General features: G+C 37.2%; 1 protein-coding gene across 12 annotated transcripts in view; it reads right to left on the reverse strand.

The window, feature by feature from the left end:
• The window catches only part of BAZ2B (bromodomain adjacent to zinc finger domain 2B), a 111924-nt gene that overhangs the window by 35096 nt on the left and 55850 nt on the right, over positions 1–20978 (reverse strand). For 9 of the 12 annotated variants that reach the window (XM_041405435.1, XM_041405477.1, XM_041405468.1 and 6 more), the window contains 10 exons: positions 17766–17927; positions 17203–17396; positions 14295–14507; positions 13219–13617; positions 10407–11013; positions 8949–9245; positions 6613–6673; positions 5966–6074; positions 5598–5699; positions 773–983 (listed from right to left, as the gene is read on the reverse strand). In XM_041405435.1, the coding sequence (XP_041261369.1) occupies positions 773–983; positions 5598–5699; positions 5966–6074; positions 6613–6673; positions 8949–9245; positions 10407–11013; positions 13219–13617; positions 14295–14507; positions 17203–17396; positions 17766–17927 (2355 nt within the window). The remainder of the gene's footprint in view (positions 1–772; positions 984–5597; positions 5700–5965; positions 6075–6612; positions 6674–8948; positions 9246–10406; positions 11014–13218; positions 13618–14294; positions 14508–17202; positions 17397–17765; positions 17928–20978) is intronic. The other 3 variants (XM_041405522.1, XM_041405504.1, XM_041405486.1) reach the window with 1 other exon arrangement.

Genomic DNA, 20978 nt, shown 5'->3' on the forward strand with positions numbered 1-20978 from the left:
GGCACATCATGTATCAATAACTGTGTCAACACTGCAAACGAACACGGATACTTTCTGTCACAGGAAAATATTATTTATTAAGTGACAGAATCATACCAATAATGCTGGTTCATTTTAAAACCATTTTCCTCTTTCTTCTAAAACAGAAAACAATTGTTTCAAAACTACTAAATCAACATTTTATTCAGAAAGAATGGAGTTAGTTTTCCTTAGAAGTCACCTCATGTAATTATGTAATAATTTTTCAACAATGAAGCAAGAACACACTCACCTGGGTCATGTGCCTCTTTTCTGTGTCTACCTAAAGTCAGCCATTCTTATGCTAATAAGCAACCTCCTGAAGCATTCTACTACTGTGTGATAGCATTTCTGAAATTTGAATTAACTCTTTATGGACACACTCATAGAAGACAGCTGCAGGAAGGATTTTCTGGAGGTTGAATTCAGCTTCCTTTTCAAAGGACTGAGGTCCAGGACCTGCATGCCTGAATTCCCCAAAACACTGTCAGCTTCTTGTGCAGTAACTACAGAGTAAGCTTTCAGACATGTCTTTACACATGCATTTCCTTCTTTAAAACCTAATATATATATAATATAATGATAAACCATTTACTGATCTCCAAAAAGTCTTCAATAACAGCATGTAACAAATACCCAAAATAAAATGCTGTATACTAATATCCTAGTGAGACAAATCACTCTCCTAAAGGAAAAACATTAAGTCTTTATATACTGATACCCTCTCTTGTGAAAACATTAACACATTTCTTACCTTGAGCCTGGAGCTTCCTCAACAGCTTTGTGTCAGCGCTGTCCAGAAATTCGCCGCTGCCCACGTTGGGCGGTCGGCCTTTGCGGCGCCTGCTCCGTGACTCCTCCCTGGAGCGCTGTCTGTCTGGATTTGGGGGTCGCCCCCTACGCCCCTCCATGGCTCTGATACGGGGAATGACTTCCTCTTCTTTCAGAAGACACCACTGCACACCCTTTTAATTGACACATTTCACAGAGAAGTATTACAAACACAGACTGAAATAACCTGAAATCTAAGATGAGTTGTAGATATTAAACATGCAAGTGCTGTGATGCATTACTTGGGCAGGACAATTTCTTGATGATGCACAGAAGCCATATATTGAGAGACTACCACTAAGAACTTCTGTAAATTCCACCACTAAGAAAGATTTTGAAGACTATTCAAGCATATACAAAGTTTCTACCTAGTAGATACGCCATTACTGTGTTATTTTTAATTATTTTTCATCAAATCAAATGATTCAAACCTTTCCAAAAGGCAAAATGGACTTTTCCTAATTATGTAAACTCAACAGCAATTATTCTGCTTTCACATAATCCACTGTTCAACATGAATGAAAAAATGTGTGAAGCTATGAAGTGCTGTCTTCCAACAGAGTGTGTTTACAGAAATTCTGGCATACATAACAGGCAAAGGCAGTAATGTATTTTCAAATACATTTTTTGAGTGTTGTAGAGCTCAACAATTGAGCTGAAAAACACAGATGCATTTTAATCAAGTTTTAGTACTACTGAGTTCTCCCCTCATTCACTGCAAAATAGTTTCTGCACCAGCTTGAATCAATGAAAAGTAACTTCTAAGCATCCACATATCTAAAGTTACATGAACTATATTCTCTAACCAAACAAAGCATTCACTGTAGTATTTTGAGGCATCACAAAAGCAGATTCAAAAATACTTTGTTAATAAAAATATCCAAGTTTAATTAAACACCAGTATTTCAAAATTTTAACCTCTTTTACCATTTCCCCAAATTTTTGACAAATGCAGGGAAAATCTGCAAGCTAAGCATCCTTTAGGACTTCTTTATAACTTGCCTTAAAAAGGTTTGTAAAAAATTTTGAAAATGTCTGCTACAGCAAGAAGGAAAGTTGGTAACTGTAAAAACTCATTTCAGTTCAGAAGAAATATATTTAGAGTACTTTAGTTTTTATATTTATATGTTCATAAACCCTAAAATCCAATTTACTGTAGTACAACATAAATGATTTTTGCTTTTTCTGGTAATTTGTCTTTTAATTGTTTTTGCTCATTCTTCACAATTACAAAGATTTTGCATAACTTCAGCAAAAGAAAAGGCAGTTTGCTCATCAGACATTCAGACTTCAAAGAGTTACCAGTATCTGCAAAGATACTTTTCTAAAGTCTGAATCATTCCCAGTTAAGACCATCCCCAAAGTACACGTCACACCTGGTTTGCACACATTCCAAAGGGCTTTGTTATTAATTATGTTCTGAATGCACTGTTCAGAACAAAGACCACATCATTAATGTGTACTACATCATCATGCACCACCCCTGAGAACTTTTTAATCCAAAATATTCACCTCTACCACTTGACTAGAAGTTAATTCTCTTACTGTCTTGAAGAGTACTACTTAACTGTAACTTTTATTTCTCTGCCTAGTACTTGAATTACAGTTCATCACATGTTCAGTTTATTGAGGTAGATTTAATAGTTGTATTTACTAGCTACACCAATTTCCAAGCTAGAAAACCTAATCTCATAAAATGTATGTGCCAGGGGAGGCAAAACAGAAATCAAAGAAGAAGAGGAGAAGCAGCCATAGTTCAAAAAGTACCTTAGAATGGGAATGGAGATTGCTCTTGCCCTGTATTTGTATTTTCTGCAGTTAATGATACTAACAATAATAAATACACATCACAAAAAAGTAAGAGGTCTACCAGATCATTAGTACCAGAGACCACGTTGGGCATTACATTTTCCTAATCCCACCTGAAAGAGAAACTAGAGGCCATCAAATGAAGTGAGTAATGGTTCAGTGAGCAAAAGGAGCAGCTGCTCCAAGGGATGGGAGAAGACAGTTTAATGCCCTGTCAAAGGGCATTGTGCATGCACAAGTTTTCACAAGTTTAAGAGAAGACAACACAAAAATAGTCCAGAACAAAGCCATTAAGGGTTAACCAAGAGTTGATTGACCATCTATATTTTGTGCTCAAACAACTTTTAATATCTAACCCAAAATACATTTTTATTAAAAGAATGTACAGTTAGAATGTTCTATTAAAAAAGTACAAAAACTCTTGAGTTTTTGACGTTTCAATTATAAAATATAGAGGTTGCACCCTAACACAGGAGAATCACATGTGTTCACAGGCTTCCATAAAATCAAAGCTTTGCTACTCAAACATTAGAGAAAAAAATGGGTATAACACTGTGAAATGTTGTGGTGTATTGTTTGAACTAATCAAAATAATAACTTTATTCAATTTCTCACCTTCAAGCATCTACCATGTACCACAATACTGTGGGACATGTGCTAAAAAGGCACCAGACAACTGTGCATGAAAGCAGAATCAAGTTCAAATACTGTTAATCAAGCTAATGAACAAAACCACAGGCACTTCGCAAGAAGCAAAAATCCACTTAAACTTCAGATTAGATTTGTGGGGAAAAGTTAACAACATTGCTTTCCAAACTGAATTGCAGAACTCAGAGTAAGACAAAGACTCCTACACATATTATTTAAACTCATGAGGACCCATGTTTATTCCATCAGCCCAAATCACATTCATATACCAAGCTTTCCAAACCACAGCAGTTTAAAGCTCCCAGGTCCAGTCACTGAATTTTCACATTTGCCAAACTTCAATCATTCTTCTAATCCTACTCCTTTGTGGCCCACTTCTGCCAGATATGCTTCTGTTAGAGCATTCAAACACTGCTTTGAATAACCCACAGTATTTGGTGGTTTGTGTACCACAAGAGAGAAACAGGCACTAACAGAAGCAGGTAATCCACGTGCTTTTGGCTTGCTATAGGTAAATCTTTAATAATACTGATTTAGCCTTAAGATAATTTTCTTCACATCTTGTTTCATCTTAGAGCTGTGTGAAAATTAGCCCAGCACATGTTGCATGTCTCAAAAGATGACAGAAATATATAACAAAGGAAGGGAAGAATAATCACTAAAGGCTATACAGAATAATTGAAATTACCACAAAAGCAGAAATAAAAACTTCTGGAATTACTTCCAGACATCCATGAAGATATGATTATCATATATTATTTTGAATCTGGATGATTCAAAAACCTTTGGTAAAGAGACTGCAAGCTCTTTTTATAAAGTATCAGTACCACATACTGTTTCACTAGGCAATGGTATCAGCCTGAATATAGCTCCACTGTTTTATGACTCCTCGTTCACACATAAAATGTAAACACATCTTAGCACATCTGACACAGCTGCCCTCAGTCCCTTTTTCTAATAAAACTCCTCCTTTGTCTACCCAAGTCTCAGTGGAACCTGTCAAAAACCACATCAGTACAAAGTTCAGTGATGATAGGTACAGCAAACTAATGTTCACATTGCCAGTCTTGCCTGCAGAAATCCTCCCCTCACACTGCCTTCATTCTCAAGTTTTATAGATCACAGGGCAAACTGCAAATCAACTAAAGGGAGAAGATAGATATAACCAAAGAAGGGGACAAGACTAATAAAGTAATACAGGCAACAGACACAGAAAACAGAACAGGGCAAAAAGAGAGCAGATACCCTGCCACTATGGTACATCACAGTAAAACTAATTATATCAGTCAAGACATGCAGGTACATAATGAAGTTCATAACTACAGGAACTTGTAACTCTTGAAGGCCAAACATGAAGCAAGTTTAGCAATGTTTTAGCCTGTAAGCCAGGAAGCACCACCTAGAAGTAGCTGCTTACCATGAATTCAGTCTTTAATGCTTTCATTGAAGACATTCAATTTCATTTCACACAAACATTACATATTTGTACAAGGCATTACAAGAACATCAGGCTTAACTCAAACCTGAACTCAAGACTGTTGAGAGCTAGTAACATATTCCGAACATTTATCCCTTAAAGAAGCAAATACTTTCACTGAGAAAAATCTAAAAATTTTCATGCACATCCTGAAGAAATGGCAACACGGCCAAAATACAGTAACACAGCATGGCACAAACACAGTAACAATTTCCTGTAATTTTTTCTACTTATCCTGGTGTGTTTATTTACACACTCTCTAACAATTACACCACAGTAAGGCATAACTGGTATAGTTCTGCATCCCCCTCTGTAAAAGTGTCATGGTTCATGATGCTCAGAGAGTATTCTTGATACAGGAGACACTTGCATATAAACGTGAAATTTACATATATATATAAACACATACATACATCTATTATGAGCACACTAACAGAGTGGGATTTAACATCTACACATAAATTACTATTGATATGAGGCTGTATACAATAACAGAAGAAACGAAGTCTTAAGTCAGAAATACTGAATGCTAAGATAAAATACGTAGCTCTGAGTTTTAGAACTAGACCAAGCCAGGCTCAGAGCTGATCATTTATTTAAGCACCCTCCAGGCAAAGCCACTGAATGTCGTTCTCAACACAGCCCATGATCAAGCTCTCCATGCCTCAATCTAACTGCTGTTAAGAACACGTGTAGCTTTTAGAAATAATTAGCTAAAGACAGGTAATGCTTCAGATCGTAGCAAAAATTACTTCACCTAAACTTAAGTTAATGCTCCTTGGATCAAAAACTTTACTTTTTAAAAAGTGGATACCTGCGGTCCATCTCTGGCTTCATAGAAGTCACCCACTCCTATTTTTGCACTGAAGCTGAAATTGTCCCTTGAGATATCCATTATTCCATTTCTGCTGAGATACTGAAAAAATCACATATTTTTCCACTTCAGCTTGTAAATAATTACAACCCAGCTTTGATGTACAGCTAACTTTGTGATTGTAATGTTTTGCATGTTCTGTCAAAGGGATAGGCATTTATAAGACATCAAATCAGTAACAGACTGAGATACATTACACCTCACATCACAGAAAATCAGCACCTCTATTGGAGAGAAAAAAAATTACATCTTTTAATTGCAAGCATGCCTACTAGCATTAGAACACAGAAGTTAAACTGTTAATGTACCTTTACTACTTCAGGATACTGTCTCAGCTTCTTTCCACAAGGTGCAAAATATGCTACTTCTCCTTGAAGACGACCACCAAAGTTTCTTATTCGGGTTTCTCTTTGCCAGCTAGAGTATATGAAATAGTTGCATACAACAACACATTTTTAAAAAAAAAACAAGTAATTTGTGTCAATTTAAGAATTCTACAAAAAAAAAGGAAGAGGAAAATGTGACTAGAGTTTCATAAATCAAACAGACCAAACCAGAAAATTTTATCACGTAGGTTGTCCAAACTGACGAAATATATTAATTTATTTATATCAAGCGACTTACATATTACCAGATTTTAAACAGCTTAGAACTATACTTTAGGGAGTTATTTGGAGTCTATATTGGCTCAGATCATTAGGATTAATTTCCAAAGCAAAACAGCTAGGAGACAGGTCATATTTGCAAAAGAGCAAGTTTAATGCACAAAAATTAACACATGAAATATGCTGACACTTTTTAAAGAGATTCACAGTCACTGGGAGTCAGAAATCTAAATTGTTGAAGCCCTTTCCTCAGTATTCATCCTCAAAACTTTTTAAACTCATTTCTTTACCAACGGATTTTTGAAGGCATTATCTCCCTCTAAGGAAAGCCAGGTACACACATAACGTACCCATAATCAAGAGGAACACGCAGCTCCCGTTCATCTGCTACTCTTCGTCTTTTTGAAATACCTAAAACAGAATCATTGATTAGTACCTATCAGAGCTTACAAAAGAAAACATGCTCCTAAAATGTACTTTTCATGTTTCTATCCCCAAAACAAAAGAGAATTAGTTTTCCATTCTCGCCATGATGTACCTCAATTACCAAGAAAACTAATGGAAGTGTTCTTCTGAAATACATTTTCCTCTAAGTTTCTGTAACCTCATCCTCTGAAATTGTCAACAGAAAACCTAACTATCCCATACCTATCTGCTTGTCCTGTTTAGTGCTCTCAAATATTGCTAGTTTAATTCCTTGCACGTCTGTTTTTCTAGACAAGACTATTTAATTTTTTTTTTCAGTGAAGAAGATGTAAATAAAAGCATTTTACTTTAAAGTTCCCTATTCTAATAGGTATAGTCTTCCTAGAGCACTGCCTATAGACTGCAGTCAAATGCCAAATGCAGAAAATTTTCAGAACTACTTCAGCTTTTTCCAGTTCAAACAGATTTTGTGTTTGGTGCTTGTCAAACAACTGAATCAACAGTATCCCAGAGACAAGTGCCAAATGCGTGGTTTTTTAGTGTGAAAGACTTTCCTCAGGCAGCCACAGGATGTGAACTATGCACTCAGACCAACTCCTGGAAGATGCACTTCTCAGAAAGTTCGTTTGGACCTTGTGTCAAGCCCGTGACACATCTCTTCCCTGGGAACAGCCGTGAGTGAGGGTGGGTTTCAGACCGAGCCCTGGCACCGGCCCAGCCGCGAGCTCACTCATCAGCACAGCCCAGCTGCCGCGGGAGCTGCCAGCAGCTCCTCCCAGAGCAGGTGAACAGACCCCTAGAACAAGCACCAAGGAAACGTCTGTGCTCAGATCCCAGAAGTTAGACACAGGTCTGCACTCTTAACCTAACATGAATGACTACTGCATTATTCTGCAGGGTCACAGTGCGGGCAGGGAGGCTGCTTTTCCAAATACAAGCGAAGTGGAAAGTCCAGCGCAAAACAGATACAGAGAAGAGACCACGAGACTCCTTCAGAGACTGACCAACTCTAGGCAGAAGTTTCACAAAAACATTTTTGTTGTATAGTGTTGATTCTTATTAGGTGATTCTTACATGTAGTATTATTATACATAAAGCAAGGACATAAAATTTATTCTACCTCGCGCTCCTGTAAACAGAAAAATCTGCTATCAAACTTTTCAAAGCATCCCAAATCAATACAGATTCCTGAGAAAAACGTCATCTTTTTAATTTACCCATGTGGATTATTCCTAATCCATATGAAATCTTTTATAAACTGTACAGTAAACAAGCCTGTTTCTGGGAGAAATATTAGGTAGCTAACATTATCCTCCTTCAAAGCTAATGCCCTTGTACAACATGGAATGAAGCTCCTATTCCACTGAATCCAAATACAAAAACCTATTTATAAGCAGATGTCCCCACTTAAAAAATCTGCTTACACGCATGTTAATAAACAGCAAGTCTCTAATTCAAAGCAGAAATATGTGATTTAATTTCATCGTTACCATGCAAATTAAGAAGTGTGACTTTCAAAAATGCATTCTTTACTGTAGCCATAGTAATTTCTAAAACTTATGAATTCAGTCACCAAATGACAGATTATAAAGACTATGTAATATCAGGCAAATACTAAATGTACTTTCCGTGAACTTTAAAAAAAAGTTCATAATCCATAAATTCTACTGAAAATTTTGAAAGACTTATTAGAAAATTATGTTCTAACAAAATATGGTTACAAAGTTTGTTGAGGAAGAGACAAAAACTGAAGATTCAGAACATGACATCAGAAGAATAACTAGTTTAAAATAAAATGGAGAATTCCAAAGACTTAATAATGAAGAATTTTAATGTAATAAATATAAAATCTGGATATTTAACTCTATCTTCTCCAAATACTTACACAAGTTAAAATGTCCTGGTCTAAGTGTAATGTTCTAGTTTGGAGAACTTGCAATTTGGCTGACAGATCTTAATGAATGCTGCAAACACCCATTAAAAGATCACAGAGTCACCCAACAGCCAAAGTCAGAAGGGGCATCAAAAGACACCTGATCCAGCCTTCCTTGAGAAAGGAAGCTGTGCCAAGATTAACTTGCACCCTGACCGACTGGCACCTGAAAACCTCAAGTGAGGGTGGCTCTGCCACATCCCTAGGGTGGCTGTTCAGTCAATCACTGTTCTGAGGGTAAAACCAGCAACTGGACTATTTTTGCAACTGCTTTCACAACACATGGACCTTAGCTATCACATGGTAGAAGAGAAGACAGTGAGATACCACAGTGTGTGCTTGGCGTGAGGGTGGAGGCTCCTGTCCCGAGGAACACTGCAGGCTGGGACTCAGGACATAAGGCAGCTGGTGCCGAGCTCGACGTTTTTGCTACTTGGAGATTAAGCGGAGTGGAATGAGCTGTAAGACCGATGGAAGAGCTCTTCACAGAGGATGAAGTTTTATTCAGTTTTAGCGGGGCTTTTTCTCCCTCAGTGTCAGTATCCGATTCATCTTGGTCTTTATCATCCTCATCATCTTCCTCCTCAGACCCTTCTGTATCTGAATCAGAATTACTGTCAGACTCTGTTTAAAGAAAGTGTGGCAAAAGGCACATTATGACTTGGAAACTACTATCAAGTCCCAACACTTGTGAAGTCTTTTCTCTTATTATACATGCTTTTTTAATAACATCTCTTGAGTATAAATAGGAGGTTCTAATTACCTACCTAAGCTTAAAGTTACTACAAATATGATAGCATTAAGTAATTCTGCACAATAATACACTGTTATTTTGAATGGAAACAGACAAGTGACAAAAGCTGCGGTATTTCAAGACTGTTTACCCCAGAATGAGCTACAGCTACATCATCCCGTTAGACCGGCAGCAGCTGGACATTACCCCAGGAAGGGCATTTCACAGGTGTGAAATCCATCATGAAGAGGAAGAAAACAACAGAACTGGATACCGGCTGAAAGGTGTCAGAATCAAAAGTATGGCAATCTGGGCAAAGGAAGAGTAAGAATCGAGGACAGCCAGGGTAAGGAACTAAAGGTGAGCTACTATCCTGAGATAATGAGATTAGTACAGGGTGTGTGGATGAGAGGGGGAGAGAATGATGAAGGTGGAGGCTTGACACAAGGGATATCAGCACACAGGACAAAGCAGTGACTGTGAATACAGTCCACTCTTTAAAACAGGCCTTGTCATTCCAAATTGCATAGCCTGGTCTGCAGCCCTTCAAACTGTCCAATTACTTGCTCATGGACTACTGTGCTCCTGAATGAGGCAAAGAAACACGCTTTTCTTGCCACTCTTGACAATTTGAAGGCCCTTGTTTAGTCCCTCTCTGGCTAGAAAATCTGTTTTGCAGCTGGTCTCTATCTGCCAGAATCATCAACCGTCACTCAGCCTTAACGTCAACCCCTTCCTGAGCACTTTGCCACATCAAGCTGCAGCCTGGGTGACTAATGTGGAAGGCAGGTCTCTGACAGCCTTTCCAAAAGACTAAGGAGCCACCTCACCAGGACAGCTGACCAAGTATCTGGACACCCCAAACATGATTTTTGGACATGACACAATGGAGAATGGGGACATGTGCTAATTTCAACGCCATGTGTAGGGCACTGTGGGGGCCATGCTGGCCCAGTATTTCCTGCCCCTATTTTAAAATATGGTGGGAAATGCATGTTTTCAAAATGCAAAAAATTAAGTTTCTGCTTTTCCTATTAAAAAGGTTAAACCACCTGATTGGCTATCATCAGAATCATCTTCTTCATCGTCCTCATCTTCATCTTCGTCATCGTCGTCATCATCATTTGAGTCGTCAGAGTCTTTACTGCTGGGGGCATCTGAGTCTACCCCTCTGAACTGCTCCACCACCAGCTTTGCAGAATGAAGGCGGTGTTGTGGTTTTACTGCATTTACTGCATTATTGCTGACTGCTTTATCCTTTCCTGAACCAGGTAAGACAGGAGAGGTAGAGGGCATGACAGCTGTCCGGTTAGCAGCTGGCTTTTTCCCACACGCGCTCAAGTTTATCGGCAAGGAAAAGGGGGCACTGCTAGAAACGGCTACACTTTCATTGATCTTGCTCTGGGGTTTCTGTTTCGTGGTGAGTGCAAGAGGAGCCTCCTGGATGACGCTCTGAATGACTCCGTTGGGTTGGTGATTACCTAAAAGTGCATTTGTCAGGAATGGGTTAGAATGGTTGTTTTCCAAGGATGTGAGTTTTTGATGAGCTGGTGAACTAGATGTTGGTTTGGGGCTTGACAAAGCTGCGATAACCTTCTTCAGGCTCTTAGATGACTCCTGTTTCTTTAGTTGTGCTGGGAATGTCTGTTTATATTGTTCCTAAAGAAATAAGAAGACAGAGGAATAAAATGTGGAGGTGTTTGTTTGGCTTTCTTTGGTATTCAGGCAGGTGAGCTCTAGGAAATGTTAAACATCTGCTAAGCCATTTTTAGAAAGCCAAAAGCAGATACTAGGTACAACAGAAGAGATGAATAACTACTGGTTACACAAGTCTTGCATGATTTTTTCACTGTAAATCAAGTAGGGAAAGACGAATTGAACCCAAGATGAAGTTGATTCAAATTATGCAGGGAAGCTTTCTCACCTTCTACAATGCTCTAGACAGAGACTTTCATAAAGGTATTAATCATTCTGAAAAAGGCCATTTTTAGAAAGATACTACTGTTGTGTACCACCACAGGAAAACCTCTTATAACTTCAATCAATGCATAAAAATCCCATTAGTGAATGTACCTTTAACACTTTGTTCACTTTAAAGCACAAGGTAAATACAACACACTAATGGCCACAATACTAGAAAACAAATAGGGGATTCTTGGTGTAGAAAAAATTTATTTTAAAAAATGAGGGAAAAGGTATTAGTCAGAAATGCTGTGATATTTTAACTGTATAACTGAAAGAGTAGTACTTGAAACTCTTCATGTAAAACTTAGTAATAGCTCAAAAATGCATGTAAAGCTTACAGTGTCTTTAGTCTAAAGACTCTTCCAAAGAAAAAAACCGCACATCATCTTCAAAAGAAAATACAATAAAATGAATAAAGATGGTACAGTTTAAAATTACTTTTTAAAAATTAAGTCAAACACAATACGTTCTTGGAAGTTACTAATATTTAAAACTGGGTAAGAAATTATGAAGATCTCTAAAATAAATATTCACACAGTGTATACCTCCAGTAAAAGTTCTAGAGAATTCACACTACTAAATGTGTGATCTATCACCACCTAGACTCATAACCTGAATTTGAAAGCAAATGCCTCTTTCAATAGCAAAGATGTACGTTCTCATGATTATAATTTATTTAGTTACTCCTGGTAAGTGACGAGCTTGTTTGAATTTTACCTAGTAACAAGAAATTGAAAAGAAAAACCAGTTTCTATCCCCTAGTCTAGCAATAAAAGTTAAGGATCTTTCAGTCCTTACTGAGGGCCTGTGAGTTAGCTATGAATCAGAACTGAGTTTACTACTCCCGAATACTACTTAGTTTAAAACAAAATTTGAAAAAATAAAATAATGACAGTTGCCTCCATAAATGTATTTTTAAAATATATTTATTTTTGTATATATCCTGAGCCCCGGTGTTTGTAAAATGACAGATTTTCATTCTCTTCTAATCCCCATTCAAATCTCACTGAATAGAAAATTCATCAGCAGTCACCTTAATTACTATTATAAAATAAACAAACTGAGGATCTAAAAATCCTAGAAGTTGCAGAACTGTTAAGACAGACATATAAACTTATTGTACAGTCCTGACCAGTAAAAAGGAAGATAAATTGAGGGAGGGTGGGCAGGCCCTGGCACAGGTGCCCAGAGCAGCTGTGGCTGCCCCTGGATCCCTGGCAGTGCCCAAGGCCAGGCTGGACACTGGGGCTGGAGCACCTGGGACAGTGGGAGGTGTCCCTGCCAGGGCAGGGGTGGGACAGGGTAGAGCTTTAAGGTTCCTTCCAACCCAGGCCATTAATTGATTCAAAAAAACCTACTGAAATGGCCATACTGAGTTTTTACAGCTATCAGTGCATAAATACCTGTCTTTAAAGAGCAAACAAAACTCAACATTACATTGAGCATTTTTTAATGGCTTTCAGCTTCTTTGTCTAAAATCATGGTTGAAATAGATGATTTCAATTACTTTGACTTGAAACTATCTAACTTGAAAGAAAGTGAAGTCATGCTTACATACTAGATATGTGAAGTATTAAATCAGCACTTTGACTGAACCTAGAAGCAGAGGAAAAATATCTGTAGGCCACACAATTTACTTATTTTGATATTTACAATTTTCTTATTTTGATATTGATTTCAGGTGCACATTGTTCTTAAGAGATGCATGACCCACACAATCTAGTTAATTTACACCATTCAGAAATCCAAATCAACTCTAAAAACACTTAAACTCCCACAATTATGAAAATATATATACTTATAACTTTAATACACTATATTTAAAAGAGTTTGATGGCACACTCTTATGCCTTTTTAAGCAGATGACACAGGTTACAAATAATCAAGAACTTCACTCACCCGTTTAGACCTAACATCGCTGGTCAAAGTGACAGATTCTTCAGAGGTATTTTTACTCCCTGCTTTGAGTAGATCAGGGGAAGGAACTATGAGTTTTAAATAGGTCTCCTTTTTGGCTTCATGTACCAAAGACAAAGGTTTCACATTAGGAACCAGTCCCGTAGACTGTATTACACTTGTGTGTTTGTTCACAGATTCCTCCTTCGCCTGAGAGCTTTGAAAAATAAACGGAAGCTGCTGTGACAAAACCTGAGGCTGCTTCTGCTGGGACTGGAATGATGAGTGAGTCTGGGAATCAGACACAAGAGGTATCTGCTGGTGTGTTCTTTTTTCTTGAGACTTGTCCTGTGACTTCTGTCCATCGGTTTTCATATCTGTTACACCACTATGCATTAGCACCTGTAAAATATTTATTTTTGACTGTTCATAACATAAGTTAAAGATTCTTTTAAAAAGGCTAAACACATGATCAGTCTCCCTGAAACAATTACACTAGTCTTGGCAGAGGATGAACATTAATAGTTTTAAAATCGGTCTTGTAATATATTTATTGTTCATTTTCAGTTTTTTCCCCAGATGGTTTCAGCATGTTATAACAATATTTACTAGAGAAGGAGTATTAAACCATGGTTGTTCTTAAATGTATTTCTGACTGTAAACCTAACAGGATACCAAAGATTCCAATCTTGTTCTACTACTAGGTAAAGTAGGCACTCTACTAGGAAAAAAGTAACTGCCAAGCAATATCCACAATGATGTACTTTCAATTTACTACCTGCACACAGTACTTTCTTTGTATTTCCCACTTCACAACAAAAATAACAGTCTACCTGTAAACTCCTAGCCTGTAAAGAACAGCAATACAAAGAGATGCATGCACACAAAAGAACCAAAAAACCCCTCCCAGAAACCCCACAAGAGAAAACCCTGAAGCAAACCTAAAAAAGAGTATTCTTAGCCTTTATTAATGTGCAGTTAAATAACTGTTAACTATTTGTTCACAGACGTGAGCAGGTCAACTTGCCACAAACAGCTTGTAGCAACAAGAATGTGGGCAGCAGAGTGAGGTGTTATACCTTGTTCTTGCTTTTGTGATGTGCTTCATTTTCAGAATCAGATTCATCATCTTCACTCTCTTCAGCACTCTGGTCCTCCTCCTCCTCCTCCTCTTCATCCTCCTCTAGGTCATCAGAGTCACTACTACTTACACCTTCACTTGAGGTGTCTGAAGAGGAGCCCGAATCACTGTCGCTGTTACTAGAGCTTTCCACTGCTTTTTTTCTGGGCTTCTACCGGGAAGATGAATTCTCTGTTAATGCATCCATTTTAATCTGTTATGTAATCTTATTATTACACATAATCTTCAAAACAAAGAAGAGTGAGACTTTGGAGTAAAGTGATCTGCAATGCTTAAAAAAAAAGTGCTTCACAAGGTGATGAAAATTAAAAACTGGTCACAAAGTTCCAGTGAAGTCTTTTTCTGACCACTGCTGGCATCACTACATCACAAAGTAAAATGCCAAATTTAGGCCTAGAACATTGACCTAGAATTTGGGTCCAGTAAACCTCCACAGCATGTGCTGATTCCAAAAAAAATTCATACCCAGAACTTGTGGTGGAAGTTAGCGCAGAAAGAACAACAAATATTAGGTTTATAGAAGTTTCAGAGGTGCATTCATTTAACTGCTTTCACAGTATGGGCTGTACAGCAATGTAGACTTCTGAGGACTGAAAAGAATAGGTTCATCAAATTGCTTCTGGGATTTGCTTCTGAAAAATGGACCAGAATCTGCTGAAATACTCTGACGAGTACATTATAATGAATGTAATTCTAGATTTTCATCAACTGTAAAAACACTTTGATATCAGCTTTGCCTTTTTCTTTTTTTCCTAAAACTAAATAAATATTTTAACGATTTTTTAGATACCATCCTTAAAAGAAATTACAACTAAGGAGATGACTGATGAAATCAGAAGATGAATACTAAAAAACTAAAACCCTAAATAAAAGAACTTTTAGAAAAGTATATTAAAAGGTTTTAAAGTAAGACATGCTTTTAAGAAGAGGCAAGTTTTACACTTAGAAAAATATAACAGCATAACATCACTTGTACAAAGCTCAGCATTAATAATCATAATCATCCTCATGTTAGAGTTCTCATTTGGAGTAATTTCTGTGTTTTGATACAAAAGGTTGTTCAAATCATTACACTGACAAATACCATTTACCTCATAAAAAGTTTAGGAGGAAAAGAAGTTATGAATGCCAGCATATCAAGTAAGATTAGGAACAAAAAACTCCATTTCAGTATTTCAAAATTTACTAACTTAGGAAAAAGACAACCTGACATTTATCTGCATGAGACAAATGACTTAAAAGTCAAGATACAGAACTCAACACTCTTAAGAAAGGGACTTGCACATCGAATCCATCCTTTTACAGCACCTCAGTATTTAGTCAATAAAACTGGAGTTTGAAATCGGTGCTTGCATCGAGAAATTTATCAATAGCACGAAATTTATATTTAAAGATGAAAGGTAACACAAAGGAGAAGATAACAATGCTGACAGACATCTTGACCGAAAATGGGGGGTGGGGGGGAGGAACCAAAACAACCAACCAACCAAAAATACAAACAAACAAACAATGGGCAAAAAGAGGGAAAATTTTCTGAATAAAGCAAAGAGCCAAAAAGTACCTTTTGGGACGGTATTTAGAGATATTAAAATAGAAATGTATTTGGTACTCTGTCCAACTGTAGTAATAGTCAGAAATACAGAAACACTATCTGGAAAAAGCTTTACCTCTGCACCACAGAAAGTAAGCTAAATTTTGCATGTAGATAACAAGGATAAAAGCAGCCTTTTAGAATGAGCCATTTTTAGTATTTAAGGCTGAAAAAAGTCAAAGATTTCCCAAATACCTTTAACTAGCTAAATACTTTCAAAAGGTGTCAACTATTGAACATGAAGAGTATTTTGAGGGAAAATAGTCTTAATAATTTCCCTATTGTTGATATACTAAACATTGTATATAACTACACAATTATAAGTAACCATTTCACTGCTAACCCCTATTTGCATGCAGATACATCAAGCACCAGCTGTCCTTTGAAAATGCCAACCTCTCACCTTCAAATATTTGGACTTGGTAGCTGAATGTAGCTCAGTAACAGAAAGAAAGCAAGAGGCTCAATTCACTCACAAAACAAAAATAGCAAGATATAAAGAAAGAAAAAGATTTTAGCCTAGATGGCTCAGTAGAGAATTGCCCCCTTAGCTTCTATTCTGACACTAATCACCTTCCCAGAACACCATTTTCTGTGTTTTGTTTCAATAGTTTTGATTCCAAGAGTAGCAAAGTTCTTAGAGTGCTTAGGTCACTATATAAGGTTTACTAACTCACTGAGACTACTCATGTATTTCATATTAGATGGCTAAGATTATTGCTGAAACACAGCAGTTAATAATACTTCTTTCTTCTGGTAAATAGGAAATTACTTACAGAAAAACATTTTAATGTCTAAAAATTTTTTCTTTTTTTGTTTGTATAAGATACACGAAAACCTAATTAAATTCACAGAAATAATCAATAACGTTATAATTGTCACGCCAATATGCGTATATATATACTGTAAAAAATAATATCAAATATTGATGTTAAAAATACAATTTTAAAAAAATTAGATAAATGAAACAAGGTGTTGGACACCACTATTAACTTATTAAATAGTGCAATTAGCTCTAATAGTAACTTTTTGTTCATAAGTATGTCAAAAAAAACCCCAAACAATTAAAAAAATTTCAAACACAATACACACAAAAAATTCCTACAGAGAAAAGGAGACAGATCCTGCTCTAACAGGTCAGAAGAACCCAAAACATTTTGTACTCTGAAAGAACACTTAAAAATGCTCCTGTGTGCAGAACACTTATCATGTCAAATTTTTTGTCTGAATCTTCATTTTCTTTCAGTGTATTTACCTTATCTTTGATTTTGTCAGCCCTGGTGTCCAAAAGCTGAACTTTGCTTTGCTCTTGGTTGTATTTGCGTCCTCCAGCCCCTGAGGTCACATTTTTCACTGGCCCTGCCGACGCTGCAATGCTAGTGGAGAGCACGGATGTGCTGAGAGCTGAGACTGCAGAGGTACTGCTGCCATTCAGTGATCCATTCATACCTAAAGATGACAGATTTTCCAAGTGACATTTAAAATAAATCTGAAGTAACAGATCATTTCTCTGAGATGCTCCAGTCACACTAACGTTCCATAGACATGTAACAAGAACCTAGACTACTTACAAGTTACTCGCCACATTTACTAAAATTTGTCATCAAAGTGTCACTCTAAATTGGAGTTATTTTAGTTTAATCATACAGAGCACCCATGATTTCAAGGCCAAACACATACTTGGTATGTATCATCCTTACCTGCCAGAACCAATTTTTATAGAACTGTTTAGGAATGGGAAGAATGAGGAAAGTAAAGCCTGAATTCCACATCTTTCTGCATGTGTAGAAGTTCAATATGATTACTTCCAGCCATTACCTTTGTCTGTATTACTCCGACTACTTTTTCCTGTAGCTCTTGAATGGAATGAAGCAGAATCATGATTCTGTGCAGGAGGAGCAAACAACGTGGGAATTCCCAAGAGTGGTGGGAAAAAAGCTGCCCCAGGACGAGAGTGCGTGTCTGCTGTTCGCCACCATTCTGAACCGCAAAGGAAACAAAAACAAACTTCAGTTGTTCTAATACTATATTTACATATTTCAGTAAGCTGTGCATAATCCATAGCAGATTTACTACATCTAGAAGTAAGAACAAAACATTGAGGAAATTCTCAATGACATACATTTCCTCAACTCTGGTCTTAAGTCACTAAAGCCATGCTGATAAAGACTGCAATGCAGTTTTATTTAAATGCATTCTGAAAATTAATACTTAATAGAAAGCCATATGACACTGATCACCCCAAAGTGAAACTGCTAGTCTTATAAACTGAATCAGTATTCACAGATCACCCTTTAACATTTATTATTATCTCAGCACTCTTCCTACATCAGAACCACGCAGTAACACAACAGCTTTCAATCACCTCTGCAATCTGAGTCTTGCATTACTCCAAAGCCTGCACCACAAAACCACATCTGAAGCTGTTCCCCATGAGAAGATCTATTAAACAGAGGAACTGCTAGCTACCCAATGGTAACTCCACAGCTACTGCAAGAGGTTTCTATCCTTTAGTTTGACACTACGTTGCAAAAAAAGCTGCCCCTATTTTTTTTCCTCTAATAACCTAATTCAAATGCCCTAGTATCAACTGGTGATCCTGCTTCTACCTTCAGTATGCATTATGTCTTCTCTCAGACTGGGAGGTTGGAAGACGAGATGAAGATCAGACACGATGAAGAGGTGTCCCGGTTCCAGCTAGGACAGGGTTAGTTTTTGCAGCAGCTGGGTGGGAGCATGGCCAGCACCCAAATGTTATTCAAATAAATCTCACATTATTAAGCAGGAGAAAGGGACACTCTTCCAGGGAGAAGGGCTCTCTTCCCAGTTGGCTCACCAGTGGCAGAGGTCAGTAATTGTCTATGGCCAGGACGGGCGGGGCTCCATTTGAATAGTTTATTTCTCATACCCTCTGTCAGTACTGCTGCTGTTAATATTTGTTTTCCTATCTTATCTCTGTTTCCATTCAATTGTACTTATCTTGACCTGTGACCTCTGCTTTTTGAGCCTCCAATTTTCCTTTCCAGCCTTCTTCAAGGGCAAGGGTGGTGGGGAAGGGCAGGGGAGAAGTGAGTGGCAATGTGGTCTCAGTGGGAGCACTAAAGCTAGATGAACCAGACGAAAAATTACATGCAAAATGTAAGCATAGTTAGACCTGTGCTTACCTTAAATAGTAAGGTGACTGAAGCTAATACAGAAAGGAAAATGAACAGGGGAAGTGACCAGAAAAAACGTAAATAGAGAAATTATTTGAGCTGCTACATGCTGGAAGGTTGGGGAAGGGCAGCACAGAAGAGAGCAGGCACAGTACAGCAAGTCAGCATGTATTCACAGGGTAGGACAAGGTAAGAATAGATAATAGCTAAGATGACAGACAAAAATCAAAGGCCTAGAAATTCTGTAATCCTGGTAGAAGAAACCTCATAGCAGTTTCAGAACGAAACTTCAGCTTTAGAGATAGCCTGAACACAAATACAGAAAACAAATAATGGAATTCTCAGACTGTAAACGCATACATAACCAGAAGAACAATGTAGTCCCTAAGGAAGATAAAAAGCAGGAAAAGACTGACATCAAAGAACATTAAATTCATGTGTGCCATCCTTTAATATAAAGAGCATTCACATCAAAAAGGACAGCATGAGAAAGACCAAGCATTCCCTGTTTTCCAGGAGATTCCCATTACCAAAACAGGCCTCTGCACACTGACCATGCTTCTGGTGGAGTTCTACACACAAACCATTAACTTGTTAATCCTACTTCTCCTTCTACATGCTTCAAACACTATTACTGTGTTTGTGTATATAAGGAATAATTCTGGAATGAGTTCCTGACTGCAATAACTCATCCTATTAAGTGTTAGGAACACAAGGGCATTCACTAGGATTTTTCGTTTATTAGCAACTACAAGGCAACATAACGGGAATACTACACAGACAGTGCAGGGAAATTCCTCTTACTGATTTCACATTTCTGGTTCAGGTGCCGTTTTTTCCCTCCTCCAAGACAAGAAGGGATTTTCACTTCATTGATGCCAACTATTGCAGGTAACGTGTAGAGTATTTCTCTAAACTTCTGACGTGAGTTTAAAAGCATCATGTTTCAGGTCTACATTTCCTGAATGTAGTTCAAATGGCTTTAACATCACTTTGTAAATTATCACAAAAAAGACCCAAGAGACAACCATAACCAATCCAAACCTCATCTGTGTATCTTCTTCCACAATGCTTCCCTCTCACAGACCACAGTGGTGATTCTTAATCATGCAGATGAGCAACACTTCATTGCAAAGTGTCATAATACTTCAAAGACTTTCCAAGTTAAAAGAATCTTTGAGACTGTTCATCAACTTTCTTCATCATACAGAAAATGCAGTTAACTGTACTACACACTATTATGGCTTTGAAAGAAGACATACTAGATGTGCTAAGCCATTACCTAATGTATCTAGGAAAGAGAAGCTATCCATTTTAAAATACACATTTAAACATGTGGAAGAAATAAAACGCCAACAAGAAATGGTGAAAGTCTTGTAGCACTACACTGAACTGTAATGACATTTCCCCTTTTGTATCTCAGGAAAATGCTAACAGTCTGCTTACCAATTAATTACAGTATTTCCTTAATTTTCGTATTTTAGTGTTCACTCTTCAAGTTACTAACTTACTTTACATATGCTCCACATAGCTAAATTTCGTATTAAATCTCACTCCTTAACATTCTTGCCTTACTTTTAAATAGGTTAAATATTTTTGAGCACAGTTTTTGAAATTCTACTAACCACTGCACAGATAAATGACTGAAACCATTATTCCAAAGGGCAAAACACATTTCAACAATGCTGATTTCTTAGTAACAAAGAATTAATTTGTGCATTTATATACAAAATTTTAAAATTGTTCTGGATCTCATTAAGGAGCAATAGGGAACTCCAAATAAGACTGAAGAATTTTGCTTTAACAAAAACAGCTTCTGGTCTGAGAAAAGAAAAAAAAAAGTGTTTTGCTATTTAATAAAATGTTAATGAACTTC

Source organism: Onychostruthus taczanowskii, unplaced genomic scaffold (assembly GCF_017590055.1).
Source record: "Onychostruthus taczanowskii isolate IOZ18803 unplaced genomic scaffold, ASM1759005v1 scaffold10, whole genome shotgun sequence".
NCBI lineage: Eukaryota > Metazoa > Chordata > Aves > Passeriformes > Passeridae > Onychostruthus > Onychostruthus taczanowskii.